At 42.9% G+C, this 12,940-nt stretch overlaps 1 protein-coding gene across 6 annotated transcripts in view; it reads left to right on the top strand.

Annotated features, from left to right (window-relative positions):
• GRIK4 (glutamate ionotropic receptor kainate type subunit 4) overlaps window positions 1-12,940 on the top strand; it is a 371,582-nt gene that overhangs the window by 259,799 nt on the left and 98,843 nt on the right. For all 6 annotated transcript variants that reach the window (XR_013538229.1, XM_020792582.3, XM_072979221.2 and 3 more), the window contains exon 6: window positions 5,750-5,928. Coding sequence is in view for 5 of the 6 variants with exons in the window: in XM_020792582.3 (XP_020648241.3) it covers window positions 5,750-5,928 (179 nt within the window). In the remaining variant the exon portion in view is untranslated. The remainder of the gene's footprint in view (window positions 1-5,749; window positions 5,929-12,940) is intronic.

The following is a 12,940-nucleotide window of genomic DNA, read 5'->3' as shown; positions in this document are numbered from 1 at the left end:
ACAATTGTGAAAGAAAGCTAAACACTGTTTTGACAGCTTAAGTGATGCTTAAGTGACAAGGTGGCTTCCTGCTTCGTGTTAAATCCCACCGTTAGCAAACGAAATTCTAAAGCTGTGAGATTAATCCCCAAATGAGTTCCCTACCTAGGCAAAAGAGGAGAGAAGGAAAGAGGGTAAATACAACATAAATAGACTCATACAGGCAAGCCAGTGCCCCAGGAAAGAGAATAAATAAATGTTCATTAGGTAGAAACGCCTTATCTCAGATTTTCAGTCCTTTAATGCATCACTTAGACCTGGTTACCTTTTGCAAGTTGCACAGTTTTCTTGAGGGGGTGGAAGGCTGCACCTTGACTTGTCTATTGTAGGACTGCTGAATATTGATTGTATAGACAGATGTGATATTTAAGGCATATATGTAGAAATCTAATTACAGCATGTACTTGCAGCAAAGTCTAGGCCTGGTTCTCTTTTCGTTCCCTTCCTCTGTTTCCTTTGTGCTATCAAGTCTAGAGCAGTGGTTCCCAATCTTGGGTAATGCAGATGTCCTTGGACTGCAACTCCCAAAAACCTAGCCGGTACAGCTTGTGATGAAGGTGTCTGGGAGTTGCAGCCCAAGGATACCTGGGATACCCAGGGTTGGGAACCACTAGTCCCAAACTCCTGGAGACCTTTGTTAAATGCCATGCATCTGGGTGGCTCTGTCTCTCTGTTGAACATTGATTCTGCAGTCTTCGGTGATAATACAGTTACATGTTAAGGCTACATATAATTATAATTACATTTCTAATTATAATTAATTTCTAACTGTTGTTCTCTCCCTCCCAAGGGAGTTTTGTGAACTGAGGATCCAGGGTGGAAAGTAGAATTTCAAATTAAGAATCCCCATCTGTATCACTGTCATCAGCCCTCTGTTCTTGTGCTTCTATTCTGTCATTCCGTCATAATTTGAAGAGGTGTAGAAATCTTGTGTAGGATTTAGGATACTTCTGAAGTGAAGGAGTCAAGCAGAGTCATCTACTCAAGAGATAGGACTGGTAGATGACCAAGGTGAGACCAAGTCAGAAAAGTCCAAACAAGTGGGACAAGGCCAAGAGAAGTCCCTCTGGCCCCACATCTGTAGCATGACATGCTTTGGAATCCTGCATAAGAAGGATGCATTTCTGAGCAGGAATGGTAGTTATCTTCTGCAGCTTTGTCTTTCTCTTTTCCTTGCTGGGCAGATCCTGTGTTGCAAAGATTCTATTTTGTGCAATTAATTGTACAAAATCATGGAGTAATTGATTTGGAAGGGGCCAATCGGGCTGTCAAGTGCAACGCCCTGCTCAAGGCAGGAATCCAAATCAAAGCAGATCTGACAGAGGGTTGTCCACAGTTGTAATACTCCTGTGAAGTTTTAGGCTTCCTCCAGAGGAGGAGGCCATAAAGCTTCTGCAAAATTCCTGCGGGATTTCCCATAAGATTTCTCAGAAGAAAATTCGCACAGAGAAAGACGATAAGAAGAAATTCCTTCCCTCCAGTTTCTTAGCAAGAGCAGGAGGCTGCAAGATCCACATCCCCACTGTGAATAGGGGAATTGTGAATGACTTTGTAGTGATCACTATGGGATTAGGTTTGGATTATATACCTCTGCTACCAACATGAATTTGACCCATCTCCGGGAGGCAGTGGAAGACAGGAGGGCCTGGCATGCTCTGGTCCATGGGGTCATGAAGAGTCTGACACGACTAAGCAACAACAACATATACCTCTGCAAAGGTGGAGGACCACATTGGTAGACTGCTGGATCCAGCCAGCTTTCTTATGTCTGGGTGATTTCCCCACAGATAAGGCCAGTCATCCTACCAACCAGGTTCACTCTCAAGGATCATAGTCTCCAGAGGGTCATGAAACAGTTGCATTGACGCATAGACAGGAAAGTGGCAGAAAATGTAACAAACACAGGCTGGACCCCATTTACAGGCCTTACTGATCAGGATGGTGAAGGTGGCTTCCTGCAAGGCACAGCCTACTGAAGCTCTTCTCCGTAGTAAGAAGCCTACAACCACTGGCGCTTCTGGTGGCCTGCTGTGATCCATTTAATTTGCATTTCGCACATAAAGTTGCTGCGTTATGGCAGCTTTGCTTATGGATGCAACCTGGACGCTTTCCAGTCCAGTTATCATGGACAACCTCTCAGTTTGTTCAGGCCCTGGATGTGGAAAATGTTCTTGGAGAATTGACTTGCCGTGTGCTTTACAGGAGTGTTGTATTTCTTCGCAGATGGGTTAGTAGTGTGCATATCAGTAGCTTGTTAAAGTCTCCTGACAGAAGAGAGTGGCTCCTTCTGCCCTAAAAGGAATCGTGGTTTGGCTTCCTCTTAATGAAATCTACCTCCTGCCATGAAAGGTGGTGTTTGCATCTTTTTAAAAATCATTCTCCGGCTGTTCATCAAGGGGGCGGATGGGGGAGGAGGGACTACTTCACAAGCTCTGGAGTTTTCTTTCACCACCGAAAGCTTTAAATCTATTGATTAATAATGCCATTAATCATGAATTCATTTATTACAGAATAAAACTGTTGAGACCATAAAATTCTGATTCCAGTTGTGCCATGAAAAGTGTCATCTCAGGGGTGAGGAAGGGGGGGGGTCCAGTAAGAAGATCGTCCGAACATCGGATCGTTTGCCAAAGTCCTTCATTTGAGAGACATTATTACCCTCATTAAATATCCTCCAAATGTCACCTGTAGCAAATTATTGTAATTGTTACTTTAATCAGTAGAAAGAGTGGCAGTTAATCAACAAAACCCATTGATTTCAGAAGTAGTGTATTCAAAAAGATTGGTCGTACAGAGACCAGTATTTGATTATTATTCATACAGCACCTTTCTGCGAGAATTTTTAGAGTGTCAGGAACACAGACATTACTAAAGTTGGGTTTTTTATGTTTCTTACGATTGAATAAATATACACAAGTTTATACTTGCCTTCGACATTTGTACAATAAGTTGCTGTCGTACTAAGTTATATTAAATAAATGTGCATGGAATTCTCTCTATAATCCAGGTGTACGGCTCAAATAATATTCTGCTATAAGAATAGTCAAACCTTCTATTCACCATTTTCTAAAAGTCAAATTGTGAAAACTGTATGAAGTTTTGAACCGACAGTATACCTGGGAAGTATTTTTGAAGTCCCCAGATCTTTCTTCTCTGCAGGTAGATCAGAGGACATACTGTTATAGCAGTAATAGGTACCTTGCTTTGCAGAAAGATAAAAAGAACTGTAACGGCTAAGTTGTAAGTCGGCATAATATATGAGATGGCAGACTGCATTTGCTGCTTACCACCTTCATGCTTTTTGCTGAGTGAGTCAATCTATCAGTGCCAGAAGTTGGAGATGCAATTTCCCAGAATTGCCCAGCCATTACTTGAAAAATTATAAACAATTACAAAGGAAGGAAGGACGGAAGAATGGACAGATGAATGGATGTAACCAATTTTAGATGGCTTGTGGATTGTGATCCACCAGTTAAAGACCAAGGAAGGATCTCCCTGTGGATCATATAGAGGAACAGCTCACCACAACATTTCGGGACAGACCGTCCCATCCCGAGTCAGAAGCCATCTATAGACTAATGCACTAGAGAAGATAGAAATAGATTTAATCTTAGAACACTTGCTAGAACATTATTGATTCAGCTCACTTACATGCCTGCATGCCCATTGTCTAAAGACCTAGAAGCGTCACAGTTCAATGACAGAAGGCCTCAGCTTCCCCCATTTAGAAAACAATCTTAGAAATACCAATTTGATACCACTTTAGCTGCCAAGATTTCATCTAAGGAATCTTGGGAGTTGTAGTTTGGAGAACTAAAGTCCATTCGGAGGTGCTGTAGCCTGTTCAGGTAGACCTGCCTAATACAGAGTTGAGACTAGACAAACTAGTAGTCTCATGCGACATCCAAGATGTTCGTGGATTATTTCTCTGAGTAGCTTCAACCAACATGATCCCTGGTGAGAGATTCTGGGAGTCGTCATGGAAAAACATCTGGAGATGCAGAGGCTGAGAATCACTGGTTTCCTAGGGCTATTTGCCAACATACCTTGATGTGCATGTTGTTATTGTTTAGTCGTTAAGTCATGTCTCACTGTTTGTGACCTCATGGACCAGAGCACACCGGGCCCTCCTGTCTTCCACAGCCTCCCAGAGTTTGGTCAAATTCATGTTGGTCACTTCGATGACCCTGTCCAACCATCTCGCCCTTTGACGTTCCCTTCTCCTCTTACCCTCACACTTTCCCAGCATCAGGGTCTTTTCCAAGGAGTCTTCTCTTCTCATGAGGTGGCCGAAGTATTGGAGCCTCAGCTTCAGGATCTGTCCTTCCAGTGAGCACTCAGGGTTGATTTCCTTCAGAATGGATAGCTTTGTTCTCCTTGCAATCCAGGGGACTCTCAAGAGTCTCCTCCAGCACCACAATTCAAAAGCATCAATTATTTGGCGGTCGGCCTTCTTTGTGGTCCAGCTCTCACTTCCATACATCTCTAGATGTGCATGTAATTGTTAGGTAATCTGGTTATAATTTTGAACAGAAAGACTCACAAGGTGGCCATCCTGGTGTAAATGTTTTCCAAATGAACCAGAAGGTGATCTCTCTTCCCATTTAACAAACTCATGTGGGTGTATACTTGGCGTCTGGTATTTTGCAATATTCCTTGAAGGATGCTTGAAACATCAACCTCTCAAAAGCCAGTTGGTACAGTGTTACATTAAATGAATAAGAAAATGATGGAACATTCTGTTGTCTCTCTCAGAATTGTCAAGGATGTTTTGTCCTCACCTGTTACTTCTTGCTAGCTAACTATTCCAGGAAGAAAAGAAAAGAGAGAGAGAGACTTTGAACCAAAGTAATAGTGAAAGAAATACAAAGTGCAGGTATGCTGCTACTGACTGATACAATGGGGCTCAATCCAATTTTTATTTTCAATTCAGACCAGAGCCCTTGAATCCACAAGATTTACATGAACGTCACCATAGCAAAATCTCTTTGTGGAAGGAGCCTTCTTCAGTTAGAATTAACAGCTGGACTTCGCGCAAGGTCCTTCTGAATTTCTGTAATCCTAGAATGTAATGTTCTTCAAAATGTTAAACATCACCATGCCAAGGAATACTGTGCCTGATGCATATCTTCACATTATGCTGATAAACCATCAGCAGTCACGCTACAGAAGAAAAAAAGAAAACACAGCAGCCATATTCTTATGCCAGGCAATGGGCTCCCTTTTTTCTTCTTCTGATTCTCTTGAAAAGCTGAGCCAACAGGCACAAATAACATGTTTCCCCGAAAATAAGACAGGGTCTTATATTAATTTTTGCTCCTAATAAAGCAGTAGGGCTTATTTTCAGGGGACATTTTTTTTCCATGTACAACAATCTACGTTTATTCAAATACAGTCATGTCATCTTCTGGTTGCTGTACAATGGTGAAGGGTAGGCTTTCACTTAACTAGGGCTGATTTTGAAGGTCGGGCTTATATTACGAGCATCTTGAAAAATCATACTAGGGCTTATATTCAGGTTAGGTCTTATTTTCGGGGAAACAGAGTATTGCAGTTGTTTCCAGACCTCTTCTCCTCGGTGGTCCTCCTCTTTTTCTTCTTCTTCTTTAACCAAATTTTTTTCCCAGTCTGATCATTCTGGTTATGGGAAAAGAGGAACTTGGACTTTGGATCCAACTTCAGAAGAGTTTTCTTTTTCTCCTCTATGCAGGCCTTCTAAACCTGGAGAAGTTGCTCCGTCAGTTCCTTATCTCTAAAGAAACGCTCTCAGTCCGGATGCTGGATGATAGCCGGGATCCTACACCGTTGCTAAAAGAGATCAGGGATGACAAGACGGCCACAATTATTGTACATGCCAATGCTTCAATGTCCCACATCATTCTTAAGAAGGTAAGTGGCAAATATGATTTTTATCGCCTAACCTACCCAGCTTTCAGACAGGGCTTATTATGTTAAAATGTAGCGCTCAGCTTCTCCAGTAAAGCTGATTAGGAAAGTAAGTTACGGACCACTGAAAGGAAACACATTTTCAGGCAACATTTAATGAAATTCAAGAAATCACAGCTACAAGACCGAGATAATGATCAGGTCACCATCTTTTGATAGACTTCAGAGGTTCATGGACCATTTGCTCATTACAATTAGAGTAGACCCATGAATGAGTTGCTGGCTAGTATGTCTATGCTTACATAAATCTCATAAATTCAGTGGGTCTACTTAAGCTGGGTTGGTCACAAGCTGGATTTAGGCTGTAGAGGATAAGTCTGTCATGAGCTAGTAGCCACAGTAACTAAAAAGAAAATCAATATATGGTTTTGTGATTTCCCACCCACACAAAAATAGTCATGCCTTACCATCTTGGGAAACTGATTTTTAGAGTGGATGGTACACAACAATGCTTCCAGTCTTTTTTTTAGCATCTTTGGCCAGTGTTTTTATATTTTCCTTTCCTGTCTTTCTCTGTGCTTGAACAGTTTTCTTTAAAAATTGATCACTCCCCCCCCCTTTTTTCCCTAAGATTTGCTGTGTGAGTTGGAACCCTCCAAACCCCCCTTTGGCCTTAAACTTTTGGCAGCATTCCTGATCTGTCCATTAGATGAGGAAACAATATTAACAATTTATAAACAACCGTTCGGATCTGCAGCCTCATCAACACACAGTAGCGAGCACAGAAGTATAGTTTACCAAGCATGTGATTGTTTCTCTTTTTTTGGCTGTTTTTGTTTTACAGCCCCAGAGCCTTGGGAAACGGAACAGTTTTTGGCTGCATAGGCAGCCTATTTGCAGAGCAGTGGTGTTTTGAAAGAACAGCCAGGAAGACTTCAGACCATTAAATTCTGTTTATAATCCAAGCTTGAGACTTCCTGGTTCCCCTCTTGCTGTTTCGATCTCTACCATCCTCCCTTTCCTCACCCATCAGTCCAAAAAAGGATTCTGGAGCAGCTTATTGTTGTAGAGTTTTGAATTTGTGGTTATAATTCCTTTTGCTTTTTGTCACAGAAGTACAGAGACTGACAGAAGAGAATTCTTATAAGTTCCCCAATGTCCACCTCTTTTTCATTACCTGGAAGTTGAGTTAAAGTCTCAGTCCCTCATTCTGAGACATTTGTAGGAGAAAGAATAAAAGTGTACCATTAGTTGCATTTGTGAACAGATCAACAGCAAAGCAAATAAACACTGCTTCCAAATTAAAGAGAGGGGGAAAGGGGAAAACTGAGTGAGAGGCGGGGCTCTCTTTAAATACAAATATGGGAAGGAATGATTGGTTAGTGCTGGACAGAGTGACAGTCATCCCAGCCCAGAAAGGTCCAACCAAGCCACACCTACTAGAGGCAGCAAGCGAGGTTGTAACAGCTCCATCATTTACAATATAGGTAATATGTCCTTTCTCGCAAGTTTACAGTCTAAAATCTGAGACCTGCCTTAGAAAGGCTGAGTGGGAGGAAGATGATAAGGAGACCCTGGTCCTTAGCTGTTGGGAGGTGGCATATGATGGAGAGGAGCTGGACCTGTCTGTGGCCATCGCAATCAAGGTACAATTGGAATTAAAGGCTAAAAGTGAGGGCTTCCAGGTGGGTTTAACTTTAGATAAACTATGAAGCAGCAGAGGCTTCTGTGTGCATTTACGTAGTTAAATAATTTGTTCGCAGAGAGAGGAAATGCTTGTCTAGATACCCCACAGGAAGACATGTGGGTATATAGAAGTTATAAACTTTCCCCCCCTGAAAAAAAAACCCCAAATGTTGCCCTCCTCTAGTCCTTAGCCTCCAGCTTACAGAGTCCACTTTACACTGATGTGGCACAAAAAATGAAACCTCTTCTAACTTATCTTACATCAAGGAAAGTTTCCCAAGAAAACTCTGCATCTGTGAAGGTCCACTTCTGAGATGGCGAATTAATGTCACCAAACAGAAAAATGGAGCATGTATTGGGCAGGAATGTAAAAATGGGTCTGTGTTTAGAAACAGCCCATCACCCGGGCATGCAGATCAGGAATGGCAGGGTTTTGTCTCTATGCCAAGTTGCTGCTATGATTACTCATCTGTGGGTCCAGTTTCAGATGTGATTGTCTTTTGTCCACAGACGAAGGTGAAAACCAACTTGCTAATAACAGGCTGGCTCTAAGACAAGATCAGTGAGATCAGTAGCAACTTAATGCATCTCATCAACATAGCACTGTATCATTGTAATTATACAGCAGCCAAATAGTAGACTCCCTCTCACTCTCTCTCTGTGTGTATGTATGTACACATTTAAACCCAAGGACAAGTTGCATTTCTGACCTTCTGTGTTTTGCTGGTCTTCCCATCTCAACCTGTTGTGTTTTCTGCTGGAAACTAGAGCCAAATGTTCCTTCTCTCACACACACTCTCTTTTTCTGCCGAGTTAATAAAGGATTTCAATGATTTCTCTCGGTGCTGAGGGCTACCCCTTCAGCCCGTTGCCATAGTAATGTTGCACAGCTATAGAACCGTCCCTTCTCTTTGGCTGGCCCTCTTCTCTTCTCTCCCTTCTTTTCTCTGGGGTACTGTCTTGCCACGACTGACATAAAGATGTCAAAGATGGGAAAGTGTTGCTTTTCTTAAAATTAAATTTTAAAAAGCATTCAGAGTAGAGCTTGATGCCGGAGACTCTCCCAGAAAAAAGTGTAGGGAAAGTGTGTGTGTGTGTGTGTATGAGAGAGAAAACCAATATGGGTCTATGGCCTTGTGCCTCTTCTGCTCTTTAAACGTGCAGGTCATAAAGCTTAGCATTGTTATAGGACATGCACAAGGAGGGCAAACGTGGTAAAGATGAGTTGTGATTATCATTAAAAATTGCCTTTTGGGGCCCAGGGTTTGCAGAAGTGTGAAGCTAGTGTGGGAAGCATGGGCCAGAAATTAACACCCAGTTGCCTGGTTCTTAAAGCCGAAGATCAATGCTACAAACGGTTAACCTGGCCGGAGTGCCCACATAAGGATCAACTAAGCAGCCTCTTGTTGTTCCCTAGAGTTTGTTTCTTCAACGGCTTGGGACAGTTTGGAGCCAAGAGCATCTGCAGGAATAGGTTGGCAACAATCATGCACAGCCCTACAATGAAACACATCTCTCTCTTTTCATCATAGTGATAAATTTTGAATTCTGGAAGGGGTCGATCCCTATTCTCCCCTCCCCTTTGCAGGCACCCATGCCTGGAACACAACTCGGGGGGCATATGCCACCCCCTCCCACTTCCGCCACACACAAACAAGCTCGCTTTCTCTCTTTGCAAGTTCAGCACTCAGACTTGGGCACAAAGGAAGCCTGTGGAAGCTGTTTCTTCCGTGCATTACCAGCACAATGTCTGGGTAGGTTGCTTACATCCCTACCCTTTCCTCCATAAGGAAGAAATGCCAGTATTTCTGAAATATTTTTTGTTTTCTCAGTAATCTCATCCACAGCTGACTGAGGAGTTCTGGGAGATTTGAACCAATGCTCACCTCCCCAAAACTTCCCTGTTCTGTTGAGAAATGAACGTGGGGCATAAGGATCCCTTATCTAGACCTATTCAAGATCTACTCTGGCCTTTGTTGGTTTTCTTTTGCTTTTTTTTTCCACCAGTCCCTCCCCCAAATGATAATTTGGTCTTTAAACTCAATGGCCAGTCCAGTTGCCAGAGCCAAGCCCACGATGGAAAGAAATTCAGTCACATTTGGCTAGAAAGTTGTCAGCGCTGTAACTCTATCGGTCACTCTATTGTCATCCCTTGATGGACACAGAGCCAAACAAATTACCTATGTTTCATCTCAGGATGCTCCCACACTGTCACCTCTCCAAACTGCTTTGCAGATGCATTAAAAAGGCCATTTTTCCTCTGATTTATGGTGCTCTGACTAGACTCTGTTTTCTGTGTCTGCCCACTTCAAACAATGAATCCACCCTCGCCTCTCACTTCATATAATTCCCTCACATGGTCTGGTCTAGCACGGATGCTCCCTGTACTAACACACCCACTCGAGCTGTTCATGGACCAAAGGTGAATGTGCAAACAAACCTATGTCTTCCTGGTGGCAGGGAGAACGGGGGCACCCACCTGTCCCAGCTAAATATCAAGTGCCGTGGAGATGAGAGGTGGCAGCATGGAGAGAAGGAAAGCCGACTCAGTTGCTGGGAAACATTGCTCGTCCTCTTCGTTTGCCATTAAAGCTGGCTCTGAAATCTTGTGTGGTTATGGTGTTCGAATACAAATAGGGAGGTCGTGGCTCAAATCCCATGTTTAGCGATGAAGCTCACTCGGTAACCTTGGACCAGTCACCCTATCCTTTATCCTTCCCTACCTTTCAAAGTTGTTATGATGAGTTTTTAAAAAATGGAGCAGGGAGTAAACCAACTGGTGGGCTGGTTAGAATGGAAACGGAAGCTGATCAGCAGTAGGTTAATGAACGGGCCTCCACTCTTTGCATTTAGACTGTTCAGAAGTATTCTTCCCTGACATCGCAGGAGCCGGCTTGGGAGCTTGGAAGAACCCATGCACTAGAGCCCATTTTTAGCCTGATTAAATCGGATAATAGGATATGCAACGGAGTTTGCTTCTTTGTAAGAAGATGCTGTTTGTAGTCTGCTTTCTGAACTGGGTTGCCGGCTGGACTGTGTGTATGTGGTTTTTGAGCTGTCTGTTTGTTTGGCACATCATGCTCTGAGCATCCAGTTTCTGATGTTTCCAACTTGCCCTAAAGGAAGGGAGAAGCAGAAAGCACTCTTTCCAGGCTTTACCCATAGATTTAGGAATCTGCTGTGGGGAAGCCCTTACTTCCCTCTTCTGCTTGCTGATTCGGCAACTGATAGCAGTCTCTCGTCTATCCTAAATAACACATAGGTTCCCATTGGAGCAGACAGTCAGTCCTTCACATAATCTGGTCTCAACCTCTTTTGTGTCTTTAAAGAGACCAGTCAGCATTTTGACTTCGTCTTGGAAGTACACTGGCAACTAGTACCACCACCATTATAGGGTGGGCGTTAGAAAGATCTAAGGACTGCAGAGTGGGAAAGGACCCTATGGATCATCAAGGCCAGACCCTGTCAAGGAGGCGCAATGGGGAATTAAGCTCCCAACCTTTGGCTCTGCAGCCAGAGACCTCGCTACCTAACTAGCTATAAGCAGCTGAATTCAGCACCAATTGGACTTTCTAAACAATCCTGGGCGGTCACCCCATATAGACTGCATTATAGTAGCCAAGCCTGATTGTGGCCTTCATGCTCTGCTTATGAGCTTCCCCATCCCAGATGATGCTGGATGGATGCAGACATGTAGGACTTACCCAACACACTGTTTTATTGCTTCTTCTCCTTTCCCTGCCATTCCCCCTTAATACACAAAGCTGCCGAAGTGAAATTGAACATAATTTTAAGAATTGCCACCTTCCCCATACAGCGTTTTGGGAAGGCACTGTTTATTTGCATATGCAAATTAATTTACTCATAGTACATTTAAAAACTGTTGCCCAGGGTAGCGGAAGAACTAAAAAAAGCCATCCAGGTGTCAAATAGAAAAAAATATATATACATGTGCTCCTCAATTACAATTAGTCACTTGCTTTAGGATTGATTCTGTGGCATCTTATCGCTCCTAGCTGGCAAACCTGCTATTATCTCCCAGAAGAACAAGTTGTAAGAAAACCCATAGCTGTCAATCAAGGATTCTTAAAGTCTGTGATCCCTTCTAGTTTCAAAACCCATTCCCCCCCCCAACCTGGACTACTTAGAACAACACAAATAGAAGTTATTTCTGTAGGAAGGAAAATCTTTTTTGTGATAGATGTACTAGTAATAATATTCCAGTCACTACCCTGTCACACACCAGAGAATTTCAGGGGATTCTACCATTTTTCCTCTTCTCCTCATGAATTCAAACATTTACAAGGTTTATGGAACATTTTTGTGGGGGGGAAGAGAGAGAAGTAAAAAAGGCACACCTAAGGCATGTGTACAATTGGCATGAATAGCTAAAATGTGTACCAAAAAATGCACACAGACATATTTTAAATAAAGGGTACAAGACATACATTCAGCAGAATGCTTAAATAAATGTGAATGTTTGCAATAAGGCATAAAATGTGTTTAAAAATTCTGTGCAGGAACTGAAAACTGTGTCTTGTGCATCAGTACAAAACAAGGACAGGAAAAGTCACACAGGTATAATATCGAGCAAGGCAATGACATAAAGGCTGCAAGGTTTTAATAGTTATATCACCCTTACCTAACAGACCCAGAGGTTGGGAGTTCAATTCCCCACTGTGCCACCTTGACAGGAGCGATCCAGCTCTGCAGTTCTAATTTTTTATAGAGAATGATCACTGATCAAGCAGCCAATCTAATTGGTTTTTGAACCTGTGGTGGAGAAAGGTACTATCCTGTTCTTTGCTTGAGGCAGGCACTCGCGGCTTCTGTATTGTTTGAAAATGTGTACCCAGCATAGTTATGTATACATCAAGAGGTAAGCCCCTTGCAAATCCAGTCACCTCTTCTACAACAGACACACAAGCTTAAAAACAACAACAACAACACAGGAGTGCTTGGTACTCCCCCTTTGGGAGAGAAGTCAAATGTACAGGATGCTAATTGGTTGGTCTTAATGCCAGCCGTGATACAACACTTTCCATCTCTCTGTGCCAGTTGGCTAAGTCATAAGGCAAATTATCAACCCACCCTCCCACCCACCAGCACTGACACATGAGGGGGGGGGTACTTTCCAAGAATCTGCTGCATAAGATACTTCTATCTGGAAATTCCAGAGGCTGCCTTGGGTCCCGGCAGGGAGATAGAGGCAGGACAGCATTTAATTACAGAAATAATTAAATAACTACATCTGTAGCCTTGGGTAGGCCCAGCATGAACTGTGCTATTTCTGTGCTTACTTACCAGGGAATAAATCACACTTGGCAAA

The sequence above is a fragment of the Pogona vitticeps genome, chromosome 8 (assembly GCF_051106095.1).
Source record: "Pogona vitticeps strain Pit_001003342236 chromosome 8, PviZW2.1, whole genome shotgun sequence".
NCBI classification, from domain to species: domain Eukaryota; kingdom Metazoa; phylum Chordata; class Lepidosauria; order Squamata; family Agamidae; genus Pogona; species Pogona vitticeps.
The sequence above is the reverse complement of the archived record's forward strand: the minus strand, read 5'-3'. Positions and strand labels throughout refer to the sequence as shown.